At 48.3% G+C, this 19,186-nt stretch overlaps 1 protein-coding gene across 22 annotated transcripts in view; it reads right to left on the reverse strand.

Annotated features, from left to right (window-relative positions):
• Window positions 1-19,186, reverse strand: part of Pmca (plasma membrane calcium-transporting ATPase 3) — a 283,076-nt gene that overhangs the window by 35,253 nt on the left and 228,637 nt on the right. For 19 of the 22 annotated variants that reach the window (XM_077682997.1, XM_077682996.1, XM_077682993.1 and 16 more), the window contains 12 exons: window positions 18,078-18,482; window positions 17,746-17,985; window positions 15,171-15,296; window positions 13,191-13,331; window positions 11,426-11,464; window positions 7,433-7,492; window positions 5,304-5,504; window positions 3,213-3,415; window positions 2,975-3,110; window positions 2,728-2,834; window positions 2,002-2,246; window positions 1,597-1,741 (listed from right to left, as the gene is read on the reverse strand). In XM_077682997.1, coding sequence (XP_077539123.1) covers window positions 1,597-1,741; window positions 2,002-2,246; window positions 2,728-2,834; window positions 2,975-3,110; window positions 3,213-3,415; window positions 5,304-5,504; window positions 7,433-7,492; window positions 11,426-11,464; window positions 13,191-13,331; window positions 15,171-15,296; window positions 17,746-17,985; window positions 18,078-18,441 — 2,007 coding nt within the window. In that variant the 5' untranslated portion in view covers window positions 18,442-18,482. The remainder of the gene's footprint in view (window positions 1-1,596; window positions 1,742-2,001; window positions 2,247-2,727; window positions 2,835-2,974; window positions 3,111-3,212; window positions 3,416-5,303; window positions 5,505-7,432; window positions 7,493-11,425; window positions 11,465-13,190; window positions 13,332-15,170; window positions 15,297-17,745; window positions 17,986-18,077; window positions 18,483-19,186) is intronic. The other 3 variants (XM_077682987.1, XM_077682988.1, XM_077682991.1) reach the window with 3 other exon arrangements.

A 19,186-nucleotide genomic window follows, 5' to 3' on the forward strand; every position in this document is an offset into this window, starting at 1 on the left:
CACAGCGATACAGCCACTGAAATCAATCTGAAAGAAACACCCTAAATTAAAACAACATAGTATCTAAGGCACCAACATTCGCATGCTCTAATTCCAGCCGTTTGTTTGTCCAATAACTAACTTAATTTAAAATAGAACCTTTTCTTCCCGAACCTGCAGCACCCTGCAACAAGTGAAAGAGTTGGGCCTTCCAACCTTGCGCTCAGCAAACGCAAAGAAACAGGAAATTGCCACAGTAGCAAAACAACCTAATAAATAACATGGTATCTAAGTCATGAACATTCGCATGCCTTCATTCTGGCAATTTGCTTGTGCAGTAACTAACTTACAATAGAACCTTTTCTTCCAGAACTTGCAGCACCCTGCAACAAGTGAAACAGTTGTGCCTTTCATGCACTAAGCAAACACACGAGGAAATACAAATTTACCACAACAGCGAAACATTGTAAATTACAACATGTTGTTCACGTCCCAAACATTCACATGCTTTAATCGCAACCATGTGCTCGTCCAATTACAAACTTACAACAGAACCTTTTCTTCCTGCACCTGCACCCTGAAAGAAGCAAAACAGTAGTGCCTTTCAAGCTCACACTAAGCAAACACACACGGAAATGTAAAATTACCGCAGCAGCATCATTGGCTCATAGGGAAAGCTAGTGAGGCACAAAAGTAGGCTCAAGCAGTCTTGTAAGCCTCAGAATTTCACAACTTACCCCGAGGCTACCTCTCTTCTTGGACTTTGACCCCTAAAAATATAAAATGTACCGGCATGTAGCTTTTCTCCGAGCTACCTGTGCACTGGCAGCCAACACAGTGACAACATTATGGCTAGTGACCTCGACCTTCGTTTACCTACACCTTCACATTGTTTTTACAGGCACACATTTCGCAGTAGCTATCCACCCAGTTGAATGAATCTGTAAACTTTTTGTTGCTAACAAAATGAACCCAGTTTTACAAAGCCTATTCGACAAGAACGGGAGAAAATTTGTCGAAAGATAGCTTGTCAGGCACGGCCATGAAAACGAAAAGCAAACGTAACAAAAAGACAGTCGGCGCACTTTCCTAAGCTACATAGACTGCAGAATAAACACCTTTGAGTGATGCAGTGTCCTCAACGCAACACTCCTGCAGTCCATTAAATAACAGCTGGACCTTTCTTTTAGGGGCGAAGAACCTTAGGGGCTCAGGCTCTCGAAACCTCCTGTCGTCTCATGTAGTCATGATACTAAAACACCGGAACACGTTTTCCAACGCCTCGCGCTACTTCTTAGCACACTTCCTAGCATGCTAAAGCGTGTGACACAAAGGCGACTTACGGCCAGTCTGTCTCTCATTTAATTATTTGCTTAAATCCGGTTCAATGCAAGAGAGGGCGCCACCGCCTCAGCAAGCGCACAATTGCTCCGCCCACTGGCGCTTCTCCGGTGCCCAATCAGAGCGCACCGTGTGGCAAGAGAGACTTACAATCTTTGACTACACTTATACACTGCATGCTTTGCCCCTCCCCAGGTTTCCCGTTAGTGGAGATGGCCCGCGACTGCTTTTCTTCAAGCAACGAGCTGAGCCAGGTGTGGTGGCCTGGGGACCCACCGTGAGGATGTAGTCCTTGTAGGCGACGCAGATGGTCCGCAGTCCGTTGGAGGCCATGGGCTCGATGACTGTCCGCACCAGGCGGTCCTGGTCCTCTGACCTGAAGTTGTCCAGCTGGCCTCCAGATCCAAAGATGAAGCTGCACCTGAACAGCACCGCAACGGAGGCATTGCATACACCTCAACACGTGGAGGTGGCTGAAACGCAGGCCACCTGACTTCCCAATGCTACAAGACTTCTAAACTGTCGCAGCAATGACAGCTGGAAAGCCGTTTCACTGCTAATTTCTCAGCAGCCGACCGGTAATTCAGGAGTGCAACGCTGGCTCACAACCTGTCCTCTGCTGGTCAACATTTAGGTATGTCCCAAGTGAAACAAGCGCGCTGTGGTAGCAGGGACGCTCACTTCTTGAGGACGATCTCGGAGGCGCCTTTGGTGTAGACGCGGAAGCCCCGGCCTCCGTCCAGGGCGATGACAGTGCTCATGGACTTGCGGACCGAGTTGAAGGTGTAGACCTTGTGCAGCATCTCCTCGGGAATGTCGTCGCGCACGCTCTGGTACTCCCGGCCCAGGTCCAGCACATAGCCCAGCAGGGCGCATTCCGTCTTGTTTCCCACCTGCTTGGGCAGGTCGCCGGCACTCTCCGGGGGCTGTGAGCAGGGGGTGGATCAACCTCACGCACAGCACATAAAATTGGTAAAAGCAAGCGTACCGTGTCAAAATGGCGGGCACCCTCAATGCTGGACACAACCCCGTAGATAGAACCACTTTACAAAGCACAAAGCACACATGAATGCCACCTGTTAAGCTAATGGAAGACTGTGAAAGCCCATTTCCAGACATTTAGAGCTGCAATTCACTTATCTAGACATGTTTTAAGCCTAAAGTGAAATCAGTCTGCCTAGGAATACGCCTGAGCAAACGGCCACGTTGCCCAATCATAGCATAAGTGCCATCCCCGCCACATTGTCATTCTGCTTCACACCATGCGATCGTCTCGTATTAACCGGCCAAGCCATCCTGCATGGTGTGCCATCGCCTCCCCACCAGATACTACGACTCAACGAGGTTCTGACACAAACTAGCCACCACTACAGGCAAACAAAGATGGAGGGGAATGCGACCACTCACAAAAATTCTTGAGGTGTAGGCGCTGTTGACTGATATGCCATACACAATCTTCTCCGCCACAACAGGGGGTAAGCTTTCGTACCTCGGTGCTGATTTGTGGAGAACACCTGCAAAACCAGCATCCCAAACCCTCATACAGGTTGCCGGATGGGAGGCACAAACAAACTGTAGCAGCTGACCAAGACAAAAACAGAACACAGGACACAGATGCACACACACACACACACACACGTGCTTGGAAACTTACCGCATACGTAACTTTGGACAACAGTCATGCGGTTGGTTGTCAGTGTACCGGTCTTGTCCGAGCAAATTGCTGTGGCATTACCCATGGTTTCGCAGGCATCTAGGTGACGTACTAAATTGTTATCTTTCATCATTTTCTGCAAGAGCACAACAGAAGAGAGCCACAAATTTGCAAAGTGCCCGAATTCCTGCCAGCAAAGGCAGCACCCGAGAAGAAGTCCCGCTTGCACGACACGCACCTTGACGGAGTAGGCGAGGGAGAGCGTGACAGCCAATGGAAGACCTTCGGGGACGGCCACCACCAAGACAGTGACGCCAATGATGAAACAGTTGACTATGTGCTGCGTGTCGCTGCTCTTCCACTGGCGACCCTCGGCCACAAACACCTCGATCAAGTGCCGTACCACCAGGATGATCACCGTCAGGACGGCAATCGTCGAACCTGCACAACACCCACCACCACTCGGGCTCAACTGTCAACAGCACGATTTAGCTCATTTAGACCAGCGCTGTCAAAAGGATAGTTTGTTCTCATGAAGAAGGCGAGCACAGTGCTTTTCCTTGTACCATTGGGATGAGTTAGCTTCAAGCGCTGGATACATGTACGATTGGTACACGCGATGCGCATGCGACTGATCGTTACGACTGTCGCCACAACTAGTCGTACGCGTGAATTTGAGACACATGGCCCGATGCGTGCATCGTCAGCGTCGCTCCACCCACTGTTTTTGCTCCATGGTCAACTACGACGATCGCTGAGCTGAATTTGTAGATTCCGCGTGTTTGTTCGCAAAAAATGGATAAAGCAGGCAATCGTGAAGCGTTTCCTGCCTTCGGAAACAGTCCGCGCACACGCCAGCCGCGCCTGCCAGCTCGGCACACTCAGCGGCTCGAACCGGTGCAGACCACGGCAGCAACTGCACTTGTCGCTGCTCTTCTGAATCAATCTGATCGCTAAAAAGAAGTTCCACATGTGAGAAAGTAGGTGTTAGTGTGGTGAAAAATTGTGCTAGGGATTGTTGTCAGGGCTTATTTTAAAAGTGGCGATCAGATATCTGCCGCAATGCAAGCCTACGCTGACCGGTCGCTACGGTGCGTGGTGCGCCGAGCAGCCGAGCGATGGCGATACCTGCGCGGAAGCATCGAAACAGGCTACGCAGATGTCTTGGTCACCGATCGCTCAAACGGCAGTTATAGCTTAAATAAAGTTCCACATGCGAGAAAGGGGATGATATTGTGGTGAAAAGTTGTGTTACGGATTGTCATTCGCAGCTGCACAGATAGCGGCGATCAAATATCCGCCAGGATGCTAAGCCTAAAGTTCCCAACACCCGATCTGACTCGAGCAACGCAAGCCGGTTGCGGACGGTTGGGGCTCAGCGGGCTCTCATTGGCTGTGGCCTCCCGATGATCGCAACGATGGCACGACTGCATCTGGCTTGCCAGTCACGCGTCGTGAGCCTCCTCCGACCAGCGAACGACGCCAAAACAGGTCCTAACAATCAATCGTAACAATCAGTCGCATGCGAAACGCGTGCACCAGTCGTACATGCCATCATCATCATCACCAGCCTATCTACGCCCACTGCAAGGCAAAGGCCTCTCCCATTATTCTCCAATTACCCCGGTCCTGTGCCAACTGTGACCAATTTATCCCCGCAAACTTCTTGATCTCATCTGCCCATCTAACTTTCAGCCGCCCCCTGCAACGCTTGCCTTCTCTAGGGATCCACTCTGTTACCTGTACATGTGTCTCGCATGTGTCTCGTCTCGTACATGTGTCTCGTACATGTGTCTCGCGCTTTATGGTAAACATTTAGGATCACAAGAATCATGGATTAGCACATAGATGTTCTAATCTCTTTGGCAGGCAAAACACAAAAATAGGAAATTCTTGTTCGACATCACCAAGGACACCTCTACGCGCTAGGTCAGGGGCTGGCAACCTTTGAAGGTAAAGGGCCGAGTTCAATGAAGCTGAAGCGGCGGAGGGCCAGGCGGCAATTCGGGTGGGGCTGGGGGGGGGCTTTACAGGCAGGGATAAAACATTCAGCGAATTTACAACAATATATCTGACAATAATTGACAACAATCTGGCTAAGTCTGAAGAAAGGGGACAATGCCAACCGGAAGCGATCAATTCTCTGTTGTTCTCTCCCGTCTAACCCCATTTGAGGTCAAAATGGGTGTGCCAGAGTTCGGATAGGAAGTTACAGGGGAGGGGCGGGGGTTCAGACGTCGTCCTGGGAGCTGCGTAATACGGCCCCACGGGTCGCCGCAGGTTGCCGACCCCTGCACTAGGTGGTAACCTAAGCTTAAGGGCTCCTTACCGACGTATCCAATCTGGATGGCGAGCTTGGTGAGCTTGGCCTGGAGCACGGACTTCTCCTTGCGGGGGTTGCTGTCCTCGGCGGCCGGAGAGGGGACGATGGAGTCGGCCCGTGCAGGCTCCACGTGCGTGTTGGCAGTGATGGCGCCCCCAGCGCCCCCGGCCAGGTGAGAGTTGCCCGACATGGCCCCCGCTTCCTCGTCTGCCGATCAACACGGGAAGGGCGGTTGTACAGTGGCGGGAGGGGGAGCCACTCTAGCAAGCACGGCGCAGATATAAACTGCGGCAGTAATCACCCTACAGTTGAATAAGGTAATTCAGCATAAAGAATTCAAAGTTATAGCTGCAGCAGGAAACACGGCAGCTGTGCTAAATGTAGACTACTCTTTCATCCTTAGTTTCAGGAAAGGGCCACCGGGATACGAGATCTGGCCTCCAAAATCTTGAATGCTTAACAGCTGCCAAATCGAAACTGAGTGATGCATCATATTTGTCATTCCTGTTGATGTTTGTTGCGGGGTGAAAGTTAAACCTCACTCCTCCACCAAGTTTCATCTGTGTGTCCCTACTTCTGACACCATTCCTCAGTAGCCATACTATCATTCCTTACCATCCTTCCCTCCATAGCTTATTGGGCAGTGACAAATAATGACTGAGTGAAACGCGCTGAGCCACCGTTTACCCTTTGGAGACCCCGTCAGAGAAGCTTAGAGACAGGCACCGCTCAGCACTGTGTATCTCACTATCTTTCGGTCCGGCTTTCCTTGTGCACTTATTACACGATGCCCCTATAAAACCATGTTGCAGATTTTTTTGCTTCTGTATGCTTATAAATCTAGCCAGACTTTGTCCTTGCTTTTTCTTTTTCTTGCAGTTTGAACCTTAACTGCTATTCCTGCTAGTCGGTACGCCATCAACTGTGCAAAGCTGGAAGAAAACAATGTAACAGTCACGTTTCTTTTCTCGCTGGCTTAAACTACATTAACAAAATAAATGCAGAGCTGACTCACTTTGCTGGTGCTGAAATTCCGGATGTACTTGGAAACTTTTATTAAGATTAGAACAGAACTCTTTCAACCTTTCTTTTTTCCTGACAGCTCCATTATCTCAACATTTCTATGATTTCTGACTGAGGACACTAAGGATTCGGTTCGAATGGCAGCTGCTCCAAAAGTGGAATGTCCCTTCAACAACAGAGAACCAGAAACTCTCCCAACACTCATTTTAATTAAAGAAATGCGCTGATTTTTTCCCCTCAATTTGTAGCAAGGAAAGCAAGCACAGACTTTAAAATGTGGCATGGCTTACACAGACTACCAATTACAGCTGGGTCAGTTTACATCTTTCCAACCTCTGAAGTAAGACTCAAGCAGGTTTTAAAAGGACACCAAACTGCCCCACACTAATTACTCCTATTAAGCCCCGCAGTATGGGCAACCAATGTAAGTTACAAACCACACGTTAGAACCGATTACAGCAGTTGAAACAACTTCAAACCAACACAAAATGCAACAAACGAGGACAAACCACAGTGTGCAATGTGTAAGGCCGAAACTGCATGCACCAACCCAGCACAGCACACGTCTCGTCAGGGCAGTTACGGTTAGCAATGTGCTCTCTGCTCTCAAAAGTAGGGACGGTGTCCTGTCCAATGGTCAGTAACCCCCCCTTCCCCGAGAATGGTGTTAGCACAGGCATTGAGTGTGAGGGGTGAAAAGGAAGCTGTTCAAGTGGACCCCAAACTGCTGACAGGAGGCGTCAAGCCACCTCTTTTGTTGCCCAGGAGACTCACAGGTGCAATCCGTTCGTGTCACACAACTCGACAGCAGGCAAGTGCACTTGGTCTACACAAACACACCCAGCTACACATTCCAGTGGCCCACAGTGTCACTCTAGTGCGCACAGCGCTAGTGTATGCCCCTGTTACGGCAGTCGGCAGGTTGTTGCACGGTCGCAAGAAAACGTTACAGGCAAAAGGTGGGCGAAAGAGGGGGAACTTGGCAGGCACCAACACCAGGCAGGGGGAGGAGTGCGGTGGGGGCGGCGGGGAGAACCAAACGGAACAACAAAACAAAACGAAAACCAACGACCAACAAACAGGGTTGTTGTTCTCGGTGAGGCATACGCTACCATTTGGGTCAGGCTGGGTGAGTGGCGACAACTCCTTTTCGCCAGCTTCGACGTAGCATGCTGGGGGGGACGCAGCACAACAAGGCGGCAAAGCGGGTGGAAGTGTTGGAGGAAGGGGGAAAAAAAATAAGAGGGACGAGGGGGAGATCGCCCAATCAATGGGGGAGAAAAAGGGGAAAACAGAACACAATGTCAACCAGTGTCAAAGAAAACCGAACGCGGGCCAACGAAAAACTGCACAAAGCACTCGTCAAGACCAAACCAAAAGGGGGCCAACCACAGTGCGGCTGCTTGGTGGCACGGGTGCCAATGAAAGCAACTTGGGTAAGTGCCAGCCCTCGTTTAAACAGTGTTAGTTGCACCGTACAGTGCTGCGGAAAAACATTGGTGAAAAAAGGAAGATGAAACTGAAAAACTGACAAAATTTTAAACGTAAAGCGTAAAAAGGCACTTTTTATGCCAGCGTTTTCCCGAACGTGGCGGCCACTTTTAGTCTGCTCTGATGATGCAAGTTAGAAACTGGCAAGCAAAGGTTAAATGCGCAAAGGTACTCCAGAATGCATCAGTTCAGCAAAACATGCGATGACGACAGCATCAATTACTATCTGGTTAGTACAAGCAGGTTGGCACGTAAGGTTACAGGCATCAAAACAGCAAAAAATAGGAAATGCAGGCATCACGCCAATAAAGCTGGTTCAAGTTCACTTGTTGCTAATCTGCTGGAGGGTTGACCGAAAACAGAACAGGTGCTACTCAGAGAAATAAGGCAGCAGCAATATAGCGGTGTTAGTACTATACCAAGTAAAAGCACTCTCGGCCACTAAATGCACATGCATCAGCCATCATGCGCTGACTGCACAAAGCTGGATAGCTCCTGCGTGGATGCTTGGTCCAGTGCATAATCGCACGAGGACATTCAAACCTTAGTTGCTGTTCAGAGAGAGGCAAGCATCTTGTACGAAGGCACAATCTGTTAAAATGCAGGCCCCCCCAATTTCAACTCTCCCACACAATGGTCCAGGCAGCATCATGCCTCTGCCACGGTGCCAAGGGCCGATTCCCTGACTAGCAGCTCGACATTTTTGTATGCAAAGCTTATCTTGGCAGACCACAACAGATTTTTTCAAGTTTTGGAGGTACATTCAGCTCATATGGTTGCCCCCATAATGTTTAGCAAATGCAAGAAGCATAACTGCCCTACAAAACTGTGGTACACACAGGTGTCAGAAAAGAAGCGCATACATCTACTTTTCTTTTTTTCACCACAAAGAAAAAAATTGGGTTAAACATGCACACATAATGCAAATTAGTTAAAATATGCAGCAAGACATTTTTGCAAAAGACTAGCGTTGTCAGGCCATGTGTTCATCAGACACATCTACCCCGGATCAGAGGCATTAGGAACAACAGTAGTCGCGGACACGTGCAAACCAGGCTTGAGAAACGAAAACAGGTGGTGCATATGGTTTTGGAAAATATTTGTTCTGATGCACCTACTCTTTAACATCTCACACATCAAGGTTAGCTGCTAGAAATATTCATTGGAGAAGAAAGATTACATTGTGCTTATACATCAGAAAGAACTTAGTCGCAGTTTAACAACTTTTCCTTTTGCGGTCAGAATACTCTGGCCATGCTCACACAGGCCAGTGATGAAGGGTATTCTTGCGGGCTACTGCTAGTCATGCCTAGGGTACCATGTTTTCGAGGCATCATTCCAGTGCCCAATGTTTGTGCCAGAAACAAATTGGCAGCTATGAGAACTGTTGTCGTAAAGCGCTGTGTGTTCATAGGGTTATAAATTGTAGCTGTCGCAGATATTATAATGAAACTAACATTACTAAGCTTTACTGAAGAAATGCCAAGACACATAATCTGGATAGCAACAATTAAAAAACAAAGGTAACCCTACTGCGTCTCTTCCAAAATCATGGCATCACCATTTTAAGCAGTTGATTGATTGATTGACTTTATTCAATGAGGAGGCTCGTAGACAAAGTGGAGTATGGGTTAAACGAAGGCGATAGTAGATACAGCTAAGAGAATGCAGGCTGAGAAGTGCAAGCTTTACGATCGCGCTTGACATGGGAACGAGAAAAAGCATTCTTCTCACTACACAGTCATTTCTTCCTGCGCACTCTACAGAAGCTTCTCAGGCAAAGTTAAAAAGGTACTTGGAATCTGATGAAGTGAATATTGTAGAAAGTTCCTCTCCGAGATATGGGAACTCTGCCGAGCTTACCACTGCCAAAAACAACCCACAGAAACGCACATGGTTTCCACGGAAGCTGTGGTTTTCTCCGCTCAAGGGCAGCTCAAATTTCAAGTTTTTCCGTTCTCACCAGTCCAGTGAACACTGTGTCTGGGGGCTATTTTTTGTGTTAATTGGTGCACACCGAGGACACAGGGACCTAGCCACGAAAATACAGGCTTGATTAATTTGAAGGAAGAAAAAAGAACAATCTATCATGGCAAGTACTTTTTGCGCAGATGAGCCAACATATGCTTCAAAATCATCAGAGGCATCTTTTTTCTTTTTTTCGCCTATTTGGCTTCTTTGTTCCTAGACACTGACCGCTACAGGAAGTCCAAATAGCACATCACGTAAGAGACATGCCCAAATTGGTGGGAACACTTATGCCCGGAGGAAAACAAACAACAGCAAGAGGACTTGAGAGAGAGAGAGAGAGAGGAAGCTCCACAAGGACAAGCACGTTTCTCCAAGTGTGGCATAGATGGCAAAGGAGGGACTCGCCACTTTGCCACAGCTCACGTGTAGAAGAGGGTGCTGAACAGGACAACCTGATACAGCATTTTCCCATCAATATCAGTACTTAGAAGGGGGTCGGTATGGTTTGCTTTGCCTTCAATACACATACTCAGGTGACTGACACTAGCAGGCCAAAAAATAAAGCTAGCAGAAAGCTCGCACAAACTGCATCCAGCATAGCTACAGCTGTATAAAACACAGGAATGTTTTCATACAAGTGCATGAATTCAAAGTGATACCTCGTAATAGCTTAAACTCCCCTGTGGAAAGTAAACAAGTTTCCCAAGAGCAATAAAGTACTGATAAATTGGAGCACCCCTCAGAATTCATCCCATCTTTTCTGCCATGCTGAGAGTACGTTCAGTCTCACATTTTTCAGGAACTGATCGAGGGATTTAACACCCTGAAGCTACATGTGGGTGGGGCTACGAGGTGCGCCGTAGTGGGGGACTCTGGATTAATTTCAGCCACCCTGGGATCTTTCACGTGCTCCGAAACCTCGAAACACGGGCATTTTCGCTTCCCACTCCCACCTGAAAAGCAGCCACTGTGGCCGGGGATCGAACCCGCGACCTCGTGCTCAGCAGCACAACGCCTTAGCCACTGAGGCAGTGTGGTGGGTATCTTTCAAAAGCTATGGACTGTCGTATGCACTGGTAAAGCGCCTAAGGACCTAAGCAAATGTAGTGAACAGAACAAGTTGACTGCTTTGGCAAGTGTTTAAAGCTGTTATGGGGCAAATGCCAAACTGACATTTGGAGCTTCAATGCTTTCTTTCCTCAAACAAATCGCAACCTAAACAAAGTTTAGGGAGACCGCTACCAGTAGACAAGCTCAGTAGGTTCTGAAACGATTTCCTTTCTAAAGAAAATAAAGGAGGTGCGAAAAACAATCCCTGAAGGCCTTCCTAAAACAAAGAAAATTCTGAATACACCAATGCGAAGCTAACAACTTGGCTCTGGTTTATACGAAAAGCAAAAAGGATCTCTGTGGTCCCAACTGTTCCTCTTGGCACACAAGGCCGAACATCGCAGACCAAAACTATCAGCCAACACCGCTGCCCCCTCTGGCTTTTGGCTTCGAAGAGCTGGCTGAGTAAACTAGCACGAAAAGAATACCACGCTCTCAAGTTCTCTTCTGTGTACACTGGCAAGGTGTTAGCATACGGGCAAAACTGTGCACGAGTGAGGGGGAAACATTTGAGAGTGGAATGGCATGGTCACCTGGTTCCCCTTTCTTCTTTCTATGACCTTTCTTAGCGTCTGGAGGGTCGCACACACAGGACGGGGCGAGCACAGAGAGGGGGAAGGGTTGGAAGAGGGAAGGAGAGAAAGAGAGCGACAACGGAGTTATTACGCACAGTCGATGGAGACATGTCACAACACATCGGGGGGCAGTACTCCCATGGGACTACACAAAGGCAACAGGAAGATTGCCAATAACAAAACACGGCTCGGGGGACAGGTGAAAATATGCATGACTAGGCACCAAGGAAGAGATCTTCTAAAGGGGTCCTGAAGCCCACCTTGCTGGTCGCACTGATCTGCCCACCTGACGAGTTTTGTAGTTCAATTTGTGTTAAAGGAGTCCAGGCCTATCAAAAGAGTTCAGGAAGGCAGAGCAATACTGGCACAGAATGGTGGCAAATCTGGTCTTGCGTACGTCAGTAAACTGCTTCCAGCTCAAATGCACTGATGAACGGTATGGTAGCCACATTTAGTGCATAACAAGGATCTCTTCCTCATGCTGCTCTGGCTAAGTGCTCACAGCCTGCAAGACAGAAAGGCACAGTGTTAGCATCACGCCTTCTTTTCTTTTTCTTTCTTGTGGAAAGTCCAATGTAATGCGTCGTTTCCTGGTCTCTGCTGTAAGCTTTGTCAGCAAAGTGTCACCCATGAACGTACGTGCATTTTTCCGTCCGACCCTAAGCAGCCACACTTGCCACAACTTGCCAACTGGAAGCGCGCGACAATAACCTGCGATACTCTGTCCAGTTGGACTTACAGCCAATAACCGCACACTAATGCTTTTTGTAAACCCCTCGGCAAACACATGTGCAAAGCAGCAGGCAATACGAGAACAGGTTCACACTGTTCTATAACTGTTCAGCAATATGTTCAGACTGGCTCCTCCGCTATGACGGGACGCCTCTCCAGGTAGGCACGGGACGATTGATGCATGATGTCCATGCATTTCAGCGAGCTGTGCTCATGTCATTTGACGAGCGGTGCAATAAACCGTACCAAACGTCATTGACCCCGTAGCATAATGGCCGCAGCAGTTTATTTTCCACATTCAAAATGTGTTTCAGGACCCCTTTAGACATCACACAAGCAAGGACATGAGTAAGGGTGTTAACTACACTAAGTGAGCACATACAGTCATATACCAGGCAGTCCCGGCAACAGAGGTTTTCTACCGATTTCGGGATCAGGGATGCCCAAATCTGGGGAACAGGGTCAAACTTGACAGAAAAAAGAGAAATGAAGGCAACAACACCACAATGTCCTCAGAAAAACTTAGCGGTCACTCCATCTGCAACAAATGCACCGCGTTGCAGCTAAAATTGCAATTGCAATGAGCTTGCAGCTAAAATTATTCGAAGCTTAGTTTAATAATGTAGTGACGACTGCCACCACGCCGGAACATGCGAATTGACCAAGTTCGGCACACACGAACCTCCAATGTTGAGCCCTGACCCAAAGCGAATTGTCCTGACCAGCGGGCCAGACTCCAATCTCAGCTGGTGCACTTTTGTCTCTCCGATACCTTTTGAAAGCACTCATTTTGATAATTTCTTGCACTACTGCAAAATCTTTTCAGGGAACTACTCACAAACATTAAAGGGTAGTTTAAACGACCCTTGCCAGAGGTCAAATAACGGGGGAGCAGTCAGACAGCAGCAAATGTAAACTACTACTACTCGCATGCAGTTGCCGCACTCCGTATGCAACCACGTCCCTTATTAAGAACTAGCACAGTGCTTACCTTTGCTCTTCTTCTTCTTCTTCTTCTGCTCCTTACTCTCAGTGTGGGCCGCCCCCAGCAGGGTGAGGATGATGCCCGCCTGTGAGTTGACGCCCACCGCAGACACCAAAACCTTGCCGCTCCCTTCCATGACGTGCGTACCTGTCGACAGGCAGCAGGAGGCCACACTTAGCAAGGCCCAGGGGGGCAGTCGCCACTCGTCCACACAAGCAGAGATCAGTCGTGGAACATTCAAAGCGTTTCCCCAATTTCTTAAAGGGACACTGAAGAGATTTGTAAACATTGCGGGATTACGAGCGCAAATTGTAGTCCGGAGTTCCTAGGCCCTGTTTCGACCACTCTGAGCACGTTTACACGAATTTATTTAGTAGAAAAATGAATTCGAAAATGCTGTCCTCTTCTCTGCACCCTCGCCCATTTTCTGTGGCGTTTCCGTGTGACGTCACGAGGAGATGATCTGGCAATTGGCTGCGCTACTGCACGGCTCGCCGGCTTTCTGACAGAGTCAGTTGGCCCAGCGTTTCGTCCGCCCGCCGCCGACGGGTCGTCGCAATTCGTTCACTCAGTTGAAACGAAGCCAGGACACGTTTGTGAATGGAAGAATGTGCCTCTCTTTACTTCGTTAGTTTGTACACTGTATCTAGCTCCAAGTCAAGGTCGCTTCACACAAGCGCTGCGCTTCGCTGACTGGTACGCCATTAGGAAAATATAAGGCCACTTGAAGGCGGGAGAAGAGTCAGCGAAGTCAATATAGGTACTAAGGAAATAAAATCAACTGAAAATTTCACGGTACAGCGTAAAACTAGGGTGCAGGAAGCACTTTTTTGCGCTCGGCGAACAAGCACAGCGGTCAGTAGCACGACTACGCATCTGCGAACGCTTTTCCGTCTAAGAAATGCAATTGCTAGACGTGAGATATTGTGGAAACTTGTTCACTGCTCCACGAACTAGTTCAAAGACCGCGTGCAGGTTGACACTGGCGCGCTAGCGAGTTCTCGTTGGCGTGCTGTTGCCATACGCACCGACTGCTTGCGGGGAGTGGGCACAGGCCAGAATCCACCGGCCCTTGGCCTGGTGCAAACACGCTTTTTACTATACAGGTATGAGTGAGGCAAGCTCCAAATAGGGGGGAAAAGCGCATGGCATTTGAGCGTCTGCGGGGACGCGGAGGGCGTTCATCCACTGTGTAGGCCTCGGCTAGTGATTGCTACGATTCCAAGCCGTCGTGGGGGGCTTACCTTATGCATTTTACAGCTGACAACATGGCAGAAGCGCGGTACGACGATTACTGAGATATCGAGAATGCCCATCCAACGATGCCGTCGGATGTCAAGCATGTTGTTTTACAGAACCAAAACCGAAACTTGTTTGAATGCTAACCAATCACGGTGCGTCTCCTCCCGTCGTCACAGCCTTTAGTTGGTGCGGCCGCCGCAAACCCACATGGTAGTTTTCCTTCTTTCACGCTTTGTTAAATAATTACCGACTTGTCAACCGGATGAAAGATGAAAAGTGTGCTAACTTGAGCCAGTCTACGCAGTGGAGCTTGACAAATTCACTTCAATGTTCCTTTAATAGAGACAAGACTCAACTAAAGATAAACACGCCAGCTGTTGTACAGTCAATCGTTTAATTACTAAACAGTGCACTTGCAGAGTAGTCAAATAACTTGTTCACGGAATGTTTGTAGCATGACGACAGCAAACAACCCAACTTAGTCAGAGCGGCCAGACAATGACTACAATGACTGGAAGGCCAAGCAGCAGAAACATCAGGCACACACGATTTCTGCTGAGGGTGTGGGGACACAACCGTGCTTAAAACTTCTGCACAAGTTAAAACGTCTGTATAAATTCTAGTACTGGTCACAGGCCGTGTATCAGACAGCAAAAAGCACTGCATACTGTGCACACCACTGTGAAAAGTGATAGGCAAACTTTGTTCACTGCACATAAGGACTTAAAAGAAAGAATTACTCACCCGAGAACAGCATGGGGTCCGTAAGTTCTCCCTTTTTTACATGGTCTGATTCACCCGTTAGCGTGCTCTCGTCAATTTTTAAGTCATTGCTCTGAATAATGATTCCATCCGCAGGCAGAAGATCACCTGCACCGTGCATGGCAAAGGAAATGGAAAATGGATTAAAAATAGGCAATCCAGGGGTCCTGACTACGGTAACTCAGTCAAAGCTTCATATACCTAAACTGCCCGACTGAGTGAGAAAATTGTAAGAAAAGTATGCCAGCTAAACAGCATCATTCTCGTCTTATCAGTCCTTTATACACTGAACTGTAATATTCCTTCTCAGCCAACTAGCCCTCCAAAACCACGAAGATTCATGGTAAAGTAACACAGTTGCTAAACAGAGAAAGTGCCGAGAATTAAAATAGGTATGGTTTTCCAGTTAGCTTGATATATGGTGAGCTCCCCAACATCACAAAGCACTGTTAAGTATTGAACAAAATCCAGAAGAACTACGAGAGGCGTGGTCTTCAAGTTAACAGAAAATGTTACCTAACGTCCAGAGCCCCCTATGGACGGCTACTGCCATAAAACCAAACATGCCTTTGGCACCGATTCTGCCCTCACGATTGCAGAGTGCTTCTTAGTTCGGACATCTAAAGCTAAACAGTCAAGAAAGCAAAGCTGACAAAGCATTTCCAGTCACTGGCATTTGCATTAAGTAGAGGTCCTTACCTTTCGACAAGACACAATGTGATGAGGCAACCATGCAGTTCTCAGAAGCACGTGTAAGGCTCGTGTGTGAAACAAAATATACTCCTTGCAGGCGCAGTCAATACTGCTCGTCTCTACCTTGTCATGCCAAGCCCCCTCTTATAAGGCTCCCCATAAGGCTTGCATACAGGTGGTTCAAGCCCGATTATATGTATGCTAAGAACTCAGAATAGGAAGATGACGTAGTTTTTAGCAACGATCCTTACACTGATACACATTAAATGTCAAGGCAATGCAGTGGAGGCATATAATGTTTGGCAAAAATAATTAAGCGCTTACTAATACATGAAAGTTCAAATAACAAGCACGCTTAAGGCGACCAATGAAGACGGCCAGTTTAAAAATTAAAATAAAAAAAAAGATAATTAGGAGCATTTTACTATAGTACTCTAAACTTTTGGCCTCAACACGCAAGAAAAATTATGCAATAACAACACGATGAAACACGCAGCAGAAAAGTGCAGGTAGCAGGTAAGTATACCTGCAGACTAAACACTAAAAAACCACAAAACGAAAAGGACGGACTGGGAATCAGTCCAATATGAAATGCACAAAAAGTCTAAAGCAAGAAGAAAAAAATGCACCATTTCCCCATTTTGTGTGTGTGAAGGTTAAATGGCTCACCAAATTATTTGAAATGAGTGTTGTCTAATACCCCTGCCACCATCAATATAATTTTTTTTCCCCTTTCAGTGGCTTGGAAAAGTGATTCACACACAGGCGGGCTTCCAAGGCTTTGCAAACTGCCACTGGCCTTACTAAGCCATGAAGGATATTTTCCCTGCTGGGAGGGCCTTGGTGGCATAAAGCTATTCGAAATGCTGCCCATATAAAAACAATCCACGGTTCCCGCCCTATGCGAACATTGTGTAATGGCCTCTATACGCAAACACCCAGACAAACAAAAAAAGATTTTTTCAGCTTATATTTTAACCCATTTCTGACTACTACTTGAAGCTGCCAGACCGGGAATTATTGCCGTTGGTATAGAGCAAAACAACAAGTACACAGTGGAAGAAGGCACAAACATGCACCGTCGTACCGTGAAGTTTCCACCTGACCATGGATCATGAAGCACACGCACACTATTCTCTTTGAAGTTGGAACTTCATCATTTGTGAAACAACAGCAAGAACTGGGGTCGTTCGGCATGATCCACGCTGCAAACGGCTTGCAAAGACTGGACACAGGTACCAATCTCAAGCCAGCAACAAAAACACGGCACTATCGTCTCTGGCCATAGATTAATCTTCTGCCACAAAATCAGAAACAATTGGGATGTCACAGACGTTTCAGCCCAGCATACATTATTTCTCAATATTAGCCTTTAGGTGATCGATAAATCAAATATTTTCTCATTTCCATTTGAACTTGATATATACAGGCTTAACAGCACTTTGGGAATTGCAATGGCTCAGGACACAGGGAGGACACTGAATTCCTCATTACAGTGAAACACTTCTAGCTGTCAAGCCAGTAGTAGTTATAGGCTGCACCACGAGGGATGAACTTGTTGCAGAGTTTGTATTCTGGTGACCTTCTTATGCAATAGTACACGTCGTGCCGGTGTTCACTTAGGAAACTCCGTCCCCTGAACCTGTCCAAGCAGAACCTGACAGCTTTACGCCAGGCATGCAGCTGCCACAAGCTTGAGTCTCCTAGTACGCACATATTCAGCCAAATATTGTGGACAATCGCTCAAGCACAGCAGTTCGAGACTCGACAAAAGCAGCCCTTCGTTCACGAGGTGCGCGGATGCACTCTTCCCCAGTGCCGCTTCCTTGCAAGGAGATGGAGGAGGAGGAGGAGGGCGACTCACCGTACTTGACTTGGCAGATGTCGCCGACCACAATTTCCGACACGCCGATCTGGTTCACCTCACCACCCCGAATCACAGCAAACTTGTGCTCCTGCTCTATCCGGTTTTGGAGTCCACGGAACTGGCGTTCCTTCGTGTAGTCATTGAATGCAGTCACTAGAACCACAATTACTACAGACACTAGAATAGCTACACCTTCTATCCAGCCGGCTTCCGATTCCCCCGACTCCTTTGGCTTGCCTGCGTAAAGGGAGAGAGAGAGGGAGGGAAAGCGGCGTCAGCGAGTGCTCCCTCCCAAAGGGGGAAAAGGAGGAGGAGGAGGAGCATCGTACCTCCGTGGCCCGCGTCGTGGTCCTCGGGCTCGATGAAGGCGAGCACGAGGGAGACGAAGGCAGCCACCTGCAGGATGATGAGCGTCATGTCCTGCAGGGCCTCCCACACGAGCTGCAGGAAGGTCTTGGGCGGCTTGGGCGGGATCGAGTTGGGCCCAAAGGTCGCCCGCCGGTGCTCGAGGTCTGCCGCCGAGCCGCTCAGCCCGTCGGTGGGCGAGGTGTAGAGCTTGCGGCAGAGCTCCTGGATGCCGCCAAACTCCTCCTGGATCCGCTGGATGGCCTCGTGGCCGCGGGTCTCCATGAGCTCCCGCAGCTGCTGCACCGTCACCCCATACTGGGCCGGCCGACCCTCCACCGTCGCCATCCTGCTCCCGCCTTCCTCCTCCTCCTCCGCAGAGGACCACGCTGCGAGGGAACCAAGCGCTTCGTTTCACCTTCTCCAGACCCCCGTCAATGGCAAGACATACACACAGCGGACAAAACAAAGCTGCTATTACGAATCCGTCCATGCCTCAAGTAAGGAAGCAAACAGGCTGGAGCATGTGGGTACGCTTCTGGACTCCACACTTCATGCTCTCCATATCAGTGCAATCAACAAGCTCTCTGGAACAAACATTCGTCTAAATTTCCAACTCACAGTGTGATAGATTATCCATGCTTTTAGAAGTACATTTGTAGCTTATGCCGCTAAGAGCGCCCCCGGTAAGATTGCTGCACAAGGCAACCAAGAGTGGAACCTGGTTATTGCAAGACGCGCATTGTTTTAAAGATGAATTACCATGTATTACTACCATTGAGCCACTAAGTGGTGTCACACAGGACCAGACATGAGACTAAAAAAGGAGCAGTGGGACAAACTTTGTTGGCAGCAAGCTCAACGTTTCCCAAGAGACTGCAGTGTAGGTAGCAACTAGGGGAACACCAAAACCTGAACCAATTCTGTTCAGTGCTTCATGGACAGCATTAAAATGAACTAAAAAGGGAATGCTAAGCCTTAGGGATGTTCTGTCTCATGGGCTCTACTCACAAAGTATATAATGGCTGTGAGGGCAGAAACCGAATTCCCCCTTAGCAACCTTCATGGCCAAAAGCTTCATTGCAGTCATTTT

This window comes from Haemaphysalis longicornis, unplaced genomic scaffold (genome assembly GCF_048455015.1).
Source record: "Haemaphysalis longicornis isolate Haplotype H1 unplaced genomic scaffold, Haemaphysalis longicornis Haplotype H1 scaffold_9, whole genome shotgun sequence".
Classification (NCBI taxonomy): domain Eukaryota; kingdom Metazoa; phylum Arthropoda; class Arachnida; order Ixodida; family Ixodidae; genus Haemaphysalis; species Haemaphysalis longicornis.